Below are 9,187 nucleotides of genomic sequence, written 5' to 3' on the forward strand. Positions count from 1 at the left end.
CTTGCGGGCGGTAGGGCGGGTATGTTGCCAAGCCTTGAGGGCAATGAGAAGGTCTTCTAACTTGTCGGATGGGAGGCGGATTTCGAAGCGCTCTGTGCCCAGCATGACACCGAGGAATGTCAGGGTTGTATTAGGGCCTTCCACCTTTTTTGGATTGACCGGGAAGCCTAAGTCGTGGCAGGCTACCAGGGCACGGTCAAGCTGGTGCTGGGCGCCGATAGAGTCCGTCGCTCCACCAAGGTAGTCGTCTAAGTAGTGGATGACTGGGGCTACGTTGAAGTTGTGCGACATGACCCACTGGAGGGCATCTGCGACTTTGTTAAACAGCGATGGTGATGAGCGAAGGCCGAAGGGTAGGCATTTGTCTACGTAATATTGCCCGCGCCAGAACAGGCATAATAGTTCCCAGTCCTCTTTCCGTACTGGACAAATGCGAAATGCGTCTTGGAGGTCGACCTTCCACAGATGGCAGCCGCGGCCTAGGGACCGTGCGAGATTTACGCCGTCGTCGACCGAACAGTACTGTACAGAGAATTTGTCGACAGGGATACCATCGTTCACTGAGTGGCCCTGTGGTGCTGACAGATGCATAATCAAGCGCCATTTTTGCACCGACCGTGACTTCTTGGGAACCACACCCAAACCGGAGACCTGTGTAAGTGGGAAAGGGGGCTCTTGGTAGGGACCGGCCATGCGACCTGCGGCAATTTCACGACCGATAGCAGCATCGACAATGTCAGGGTGCTCAATCGCTGATTTGAGATTACGAGAGACTCGGGAGGTACGGGGACCCGCAAACCCAACATCGAACCCATAAGACAAAGAATGTATTACGAATGAGGCAAAAGCCGGATCAGGATGCTTACACAAAGCGTCATGCAGGTAAGAAACGTTAATGGGGGTTACAGGCGTGTGCAAATGGATTGGCTCGTGAGCGAGGGTGCGTGTAGGAGAGATGTGAGCAGCTGGGCAGAGTGTGTGAGTGCTATTGGCCTGGGTGAGTGTAGAGTTACCGGTGAGTGACTGGAGTGACCGAGTCTCCAAGCTGGGCAACTGCGAGCTATTGGTCGCGGCTGGCGGCGGCTGGCTTTCCTGGGCATGACTTGGCGGGGTGGCTGCCAAAGCATGTGCTGCACTGGTGGCCGTAGCGACAGGCTGCGCGTTGGCAGCGGCCTTGGTTGTAGTCGCGGCAGACAGCTGGGGCGTTTGGCTGAGCGGTAGCCCCTGACCGCTGTGCCGGAAAGGGGCGTTTGGCGGCTGGCCCGTCAGACAGTGAAGCTAGGCTACGGGCGCGGGGGCAGCGAACTGCTAAATGACCTTGCCGGTTGCAGTGACGGCAGGGAGGCAGGATGGAGTTTGTAAACCACTCCGACCAGAGTTCCGGATCTGACGTGGCAAGGCTAGATTTGCTGCGTGCAGCTCTTGCACGGAACGACATGTCGAAGCCAGACCACGCACCGAATGTATAGCGTGCGGCCGCTTTCACGATTGTGCTTTGATACTTGAATAATTCCGGACCTCTGCCGGGGTCGTGGTGGAGGGCTACTTGGGCGAAGGCTGAGAACGCCTCCGACCACGATGTCAAGTCTACAACTTTCTTTAGACGGGATGACGACGAAATGGCAGATGGCACAAGGGTGATGTGGTCCCCCGTCCCCTGCAGGGTGAACCCACTGTCCGGACCCATGCTCGTATCAAAAGCCAGCTCTCCCAGTACCCTACCAAAATCAACGTACTCACGTTTGATAATCTTGTCCGTGAGATGGTCGCTGAGGGCAGGCAATGGGATGGATGGTGGACGCTCTGGGGCGAGCAAATCGCCGTCCAGGAAGAGACTCTCCTGGTCTGGTCTTAGTGCTGAAGCCAGTGAAGGCTGGACATATTCAGGCTCAGAGTCAGGCACCACCACATCACCAGAGACTGGACCAGCCTGCTGTGCTGCTGTTGCTGCTGCTACAGTTGGCTGTGCATGTGGAGGTAACATTACCACCGGTAGACCCATCGATGTTGTCAGTGACGTCATGCAGGACGCCACTGCATCTTGCACGACCCGAGAGATCTCGGCAGATTGCTGCGACGTGAACGCGGGCGACGAGTCAGGCTGGGTCGCGGCCGCGGGGCTTTGAGTGGCCGGGACTGACGCAGGACTAGCCCGCCGACGCGTGGTCTTTTTTGCGACCTGGCTCGTAGAATTAGCTTTGGTTCTTGCCTGGGCCAAATCTCGCCGGGTAATTGCAACAAGGAAGAAAGAAATTGCAAAACAGTTGGATGCACGCAGCAGCACAGCTAGCAAGAGAAAGAGCCGTGGATGGGTTTGTTCCTGTTTTTTGATGGCTGTGGCCATCCGTTGGCCCAACGGTCTCGTGTGAGTACGGTGTTTGATTTGTGCTGCCAGCTCGCGCCCGGCATTTGTTTGCGCTGGCAGCTCGGGCCCGGTACGCGAGTGAAACCGAACCGTGACAAAGGCTTTCGCTCTTTAGTGCTATTGACTGGCTTTTCGTACGATGCCTATTGATGTCTAGAGACATGCTGTCTAGCCTTCCCCTAGTACGCATTCACGGGGCTTGTTGAAGTTCGTGCCGTGAACTGCCAAAGGGAATTGTTTGAATGGTGCTGGGGCGAGTGCGACATTACAGCGTCCCTGCAGCCGGCCTAATCGCGTTTGTCGCCACAACCGATTTTAGTATATGTATATCCAACAAGTCATGCAGTGTACATTGTAACTAGGCTGTGATCTGGCATGCACCATCTATTTCATGCAACTGGTAGGTTTGACATTGGTGTAACTTGTATGCTCATGAAGAATCAACATTTGTCACTTTAATTTTCCACCTGGAACACACTGAAATACATCAACCTGGAGCACACTGAAATACATCAACCTGGAACACACTGAAATACATCAACCTGGAGCACACTGAAATACATCAACCTGGAACACACTGAAATACATCAACCTGGAACACACTGAAATACATCAACCTGGAACACACTGAAATACATCAACCTGGAGCACACTGAAATACATCAACCTGGAACACACTGAAATACATCAACCTGGAACCCAGTCAATATCAGTTACAGTGACTTTAATGATATTTACCGAGCGAGTGAAGAATCTCCACATGTCAAATTTCCCAGTCAAGTGCTTGGCAATGGGTGGCAACCAAAGCTTGATATCCACTGTGCTGACATTTCGACGAGTCGGCATCTGTGATGATGATAGACGCTCATGGTGAATAATGCCATACATCTGGAATGGTGCTGCAGATGTACCTGCAGAGAAACAAGCATATTCAGAACACAGTGATCTGCTCTGCTAGGTACAGCGACATACTTTAGTATATTGCTGATGCACATATTCATCAGCTCAAAATGAAATCACTTCTGGGTTATGTCAAAGAGCGACCATACTCAAGTTTGCACTTCGAAGACTGAAAGGCAACCTCCACTCATATCTGTTTCTTGGCTTTCAACTAGATGATTACAACCGTCAAGCAAGTGTATTGCATTGGTTTACACCATCATGCACACTGTATCCATGGTAACTGTTGCCTATCACAATTGCCTAGCTCATCATGCATTTTATTAGAACTGATGGAAATGTTTCTTTTCCATTGATTGACTATAGTGTTTTACGTCGACCATGACGGCTACAATGCCCAACCATACCACAACGAACTGATCGGCTACATCATTGTATTGCAAAAAGTTTCCATCAGTTCAGATAACATGCATGATTGGCTAGGCAAAAAAGCATAGCGTAGGGCCCTGAGCGAAAGAAATAAACTTTCTCTCTTCATTCGAGGGTATTACGACGCCATCTGCCACCTTGATGACCTTGGCAAAAAAAGGATAGGGATGTTATAAATTTTTAATTTCTCCTATTTTATTTTCAAGACATAACCTAGGATTCGAACCCGCACGATCGCCCTGCATGCATTCCCCCGATACACTTCGCATACATACTCATTCTTCCAAGTTGCTTCACGTTTTGAAAGCCCTATTTGAATACTGTGGCCATGGCCAGTTGTTTTTGATGGTACGGTACGGGACAGGTACGGGACAGGTACGGGATAGCGCCAGGCATGTCGACGGCACAAACAAACAAACACACACCTTGATGGTACGGTACGGGACAGCTACGGGATAGAGCCAGGCATGCCCATGACAAAAACAAACAAACAAACAAACACGGAATTAAAGCTGTGTGGACCCTGCCTAGCGCCAGACGTTACTGAAGTAACGTCCTTTGCATAGCTACGGGAATAAATAGTATTACCAACCACACAACAAGCCGACCTGTTTGGGAGCTATTACGTGTTGTTACCAGGAGATAGGCAACAATACAATATGCAATATTCTGGTCCAATGCCAGAGCTAGTATTGCAAGTACCGCTGTGCGTTAGTATGGCCAATGCCGACACTAACTGGGGCAACAATTACCCGGCGAGAATTCAGATGTGTCAATACACGAGCATGCAGTAAGGATGCACTTGTGGGCGAATGTAGGCGCACTTGGCTCAATGCCAGCCTGACCCACGATCCCTACTGTTCTCCCTTTCGGGATGGCTTCAAGGATGCACTTGTGAGCGAATATAGGCGCACTTGGCTCAATGCCGGCCTGACTCACAACCCCTACTGCTCTCCCTTTCGGGATGGCTTCGAATGAAATGATCGTGAGAGATGATGGAGTGGGTGGTGGTGATCAGAAACTGCCCACGATTGTCAAACAAATTGACCGTCAGACAAATTGACCGTCAGCGCAGCAAAGCAAAGAACAAGAAGCAACAGAATGGAGAGCTGGAGTAATGCGCATACTCCGCACAGTCCCGTGCGGAAGCGCGGGAATTTGGAGTGCATGCATGTTATGCATGTACAAGTGTTGCGCTATGGCAAGGATGTTGGTGTGTTGCTAACTCCACTTACCGTGCCATGCACAGAAACTTATATTTAAATACAAAAATTTATACAAACTGTATCCATGGCATTAGCTCAACTCACCATCGGTCATATCAATATGATGTGTTCCCAAGCATTGCGTTCGACCACCAAACATGTCAGCCATTAACTCCACAACATGGTAAGAACCCTTCTTCACTGCCAATAGGGTGGGAAGGCGGTCAAGCTGAAGACTAACAAATGCTGTGGTCGGGAACGACTTGTCAAAGTTGCCAGTTGCCTCATTGTAACGGAAAACATTGGCGGTGTAGCTGTTAACGTACATGCTGGGGACTTCCCACTTTGCGTCAATGAGCACATGCTCCATGTCAGAATCTGCAGAAAACATACAAACAGACACATACACACAGACACACACACATATACATAGACACACAGGCACATACACAGAGACACATCCATAGACACACAACCATAGACACACAGACACACACAGAGATACACCCATAGACACACCCATAGACACACCCATAGACACACCCATAGACACACCCATAGACACACAGACGTACACAGAGACATATACTTCGTCTAAATTATTGTTGTGTCATGCAAAATAATGATTGATGTGCATAAATAGAAAGGTGTTGCCGGTTTGGCTATCCCTAGTCCGGGTAGAAAGCATCCACACATTGGCTATCCCTAGTCCGGGTAGAAAGCATCAATACATGTAGAGTGGTCCCTTTATAATCCGGCAGCATTTGTGCTACGGAAATTCTGCTGGATAGGAGGGTGCTGGATAGGAGGGTGCTGGATAGGAGGGTGCTGGATAGGAGGGTGCTGGATAGGAGGGTGCTGGATAGGAGGGTGCTGGATAGGAGGGTGCTGGATAGGAGGGTGCTGGATAGGAGGGTGCTGGATAGGAGGGTGCTGGATAGGAGGGTGCTGGATTGCAAAATCTGACTTTCTCCAGAAATGTGCATGAAAAGGACATTTTGGTTGCTGAACATTATGCTGGTTTATAGAGGGTGCTATTTTATAAAGTGCTGGATTAAAGAGGGTGCTATTCTATAAAGTGCTGGATTAAAGAGGGTGCTATTTTATAAGTGCTGGATTAAAGAGGGTGCTATTTTATAAAGTGCTGGATTAAAGAGGGTGCTATTTTATAAAGTGCTGGGGGAGAGGGGGGGGGGGGTAAAGACTGTACTCATGACACAACAGTAGCCTGGTAAATGGGGAATTGCTCGGTGTCCATTTTTGTTTTTAAGGCATGAAGAGATAAGAAATCACAAAGCAGAATTGCCCAGGATCAAGAATAGCTCAGGAACTGACAGACTTGAACTGGCCACTGACATAGGAAGGGATAGGACTATAGCTTTGTAAAGCTTGCCAGGCCAATTGCTTGGTCACTTTGATTAACGTGATTGGGATGGCCCACTTTGACAACAACAACAACAGCCCACAAGGTAATGATGCTTTCTTCATTAGCACACACGTGGCAACGCTGTATTGGGCAACAACTTTGGCCTCATAAATGTCATTTAAGGTACACTGAAGGGGCAAGATTCAGCTCTGAAAAGTCCCAGAAAAAATAGTAAGTAAATTATCGTGTTCGTTCCCGAAGGGAACTCACGACGGCCGCTAATATCCGGTAAACCCTAAAAACTAAACTCCCATGGTTTAAAAGAATGTTTATTCCCCAATCCAATGTTCTGGGGACAATGGTTATTCCTCAATCCAATGTTCTGGGGACAATGTTTATTCCTCAATCCAATGTTCTGGGGACAATGTTTATTCCTCAATCCAATGTTCTGGGGACAATGTTTATTCCTCAATCCAATGTTCTGGGAAGAATGTTTATTCCTCAATCCAATGTTCTGGGGACAATGTTTATTCCTCAATCCAATGTTCTGGGGACAATTGTCTAAAATCTACAAAGTGTGGAAGGAGACAAAACGGCAAGTAGGTTTAATATTCAGTGTGTGGTCGGTAGCTGAATTCCTAAACAGCACTCACCTAGCTGTGGCTTGCCATCGATAAAATCAACGTGGACTTCCTTTGACTCGGCACCGACCATAGCATAGCTATATTTTCCACCTTCGCGTAGTATAGTTTGGTATGAGCTACCACTGGGGCATTGAATATTATGATTCTGTTGACGCATAGTCCAGATGCCCATTTCACCAATCCAGTTGAACAAGTAGAAGTTGTACGTTTCGGACTTTGACGGCGTTGCAGGGCATGGCAGCGTTACAACATCTCTTATAACATCTAATCACAAATCACAGACAACCAGACAACCAGACAAGAAGACAAGAAGCTACTGCTGACATGTTACATACTGCGGATTCACCATTGCACTCGGCATGGCTTGATAGACTTGTTTTCCTTTGCAACCACTCAATGTACATATGTTATGCATACTTCAAGTATTGGACAGTATTGGTTGATCGCACAGAATTTATGTACAGTGGAGATTGGATATAACGACCTTGGATATAACGACCTTGGATATAACGACAAATCGAGTTTAGCGACAAATTTCTGTTGCCCAAGTCGTCTAGAAAGTCCTTTCTGTACATGTACAGTATAGATCGGGGGGGGGGGGGGGGGGGGGGTATAACGACCTCAAAAATGACGACAGATAGAATTTACTGACACTTTTTTGGTGCCCGAAGACCTGAAAATGCATCTAATATAACGACTTTCCTCTTGTATCAGACGGAGTGGCATGCATGGGACATGTGTGTGTCACATGCCCGGACCTCTGGCCCGGACCTCTGGCCAGTTTGGGTCACTCCACGCGTGCTGGTCATTGCACATTGTAGCCGCAGTGCAGCGGTGTAGTTGCTACGCATGACTTTTGACTTGAACTATGCATGCAAAACACATGCACATCTGAAATCCATATGCATTATTGTTATTCACATGCATACCTGCAATACGTGTCTGTCATTTTGATATACATATTGCATATGCCAACACTTGAATGATAACTGCAGAAAATTGTTCTTTAAGTCGTACATTTTGCCTATATTTGACTATTGCGATATAGCTTGGTGCGGGTTGTCTCAGACTTTACTCCACAGACTGGAGGTACATCAACGCTTGCTTCTGAAAATTCTGTTTCGAAAAGACCAAACATTTGCCTCCCTTTGTCTTTATAAACTTGCTTCCACGCACCCTCTTCTTGCCCGACATCAGCAGCATCTTTGTATCCTTGTGCAAAAAATCTTCCTAGCCCAAGTCCCGAAACATATTGCCAAGTACAACTGGTTTGTTACCACTAGACCAACACGCAATGCCTTATCACTGCCCCGAGCTAGCTCCTCTCTGTTTTTGAAATCCCCTTTCTTCTCAGCATACTCCCTTTGGTCTAACCTGCCTACTAGCATTAAGACATGCCAGGATATCAGGAAATTCACAGTCCAGCTTTCCACACTGTCTCATCCGAAGTGATCCCATGTATTATTAATGTGCCTCCCTTTCTTTTTCTCTCCCTATCTCCTTTCCCTCTCTGACAGCATCTTTCTTTTTTTTCCCTTTTAGCTTGCCGTGGTTGGCTATCACCTGACCTCTCATGTTTATTGGCAGTCTTCGGACGGGCCAGGAGATGTTGAATAAATAAATAAATACTTAAAAATCGGGTTTAGTGACAGATCGATTATAGCGACAGTTTGTTTTCTCCCGAAGGAGTGTCGTTATATCCAATCTCCACTGTACATGCTTACAAACGTAAGGAGACACGATTGAGAATACGGACTTTGCTAAGGCTTGGCATGCATGATATATACATGACTGCAAATTGTGATCCCTCACCAAAATCAACGCAACTACCAACGACAGCTTCGTGTCCATTAGCTGAGTTGAAGAGCTTCAAGTCGAAATGATAAGACCCTGGTCTCAACCGGCCCAGTGATATGGATGATGAAGAGACATGGACAAACCTTGTAAACACACCATTTCTGCCATCCTGCGCACATAGCCATCACAGCAACCAGAAGCGTGAAGAAACACCAAGCATCAGACCTTTATTATTCTATACCAGGCTGCATGCTGAGCAAGTATACTGAACTAAACACTACGTGCTGATTCCATATCTTTCCGAGAAGTGTACATGTAAGTGTGCATGTAAGTGTGCATGTAAGTGTGCATGTAAGTGTGCATGTACAGGTGAAATCATTCTTGGTTCCTAATAACTCCTAACTGACTCCTAAAGAGTTGAACTACCTACAGTCCATTTCAAAAAGGTTATCAATCAGGTTTCGGTCTTAGAAAGTATGAA

The 9,187-nt window shown here is 47.6% G+C and overlaps 1 protein-coding gene across 1 annotated transcript in view; it reads right to left on the bottom strand.

The window, feature by feature from the left end:
- The window catches only part of LOC135808153 (uncharacterized), a 91,026-nt gene that overhangs the window by 53,676 nt on the left and 28,163 nt on the right, over positions 1-9,187 (bottom strand). The window contains exons 7-10 of the mRNA XM_065321299.1: positions 8,722-8,875; positions 6,919-7,173; positions 5,005-5,277; positions 3,104-3,276 (exon numbers count right to left, since the gene is read on the bottom strand). Of these exons, the coding sequence (XP_065177371.1) occupies positions 3,104-3,276; positions 5,005-5,277; positions 6,919-7,173; positions 8,722-8,875 (855 nt within the window). The remainder of the gene's footprint in view (positions 1-3,103; positions 3,277-5,004; positions 5,278-6,918; positions 7,174-8,721; positions 8,876-9,187) is intronic.

This window comes from Sycon ciliatum, chromosome 2, assembly GCF_964019385.1.
Source record: "Sycon ciliatum chromosome 2, ocSycCili1.1, whole genome shotgun sequence".
Taxonomy (NCBI): Eukaryota; Metazoa; Porifera; class Calcarea; order Leucosolenida; family Sycettidae; genus Sycon; species Sycon ciliatum.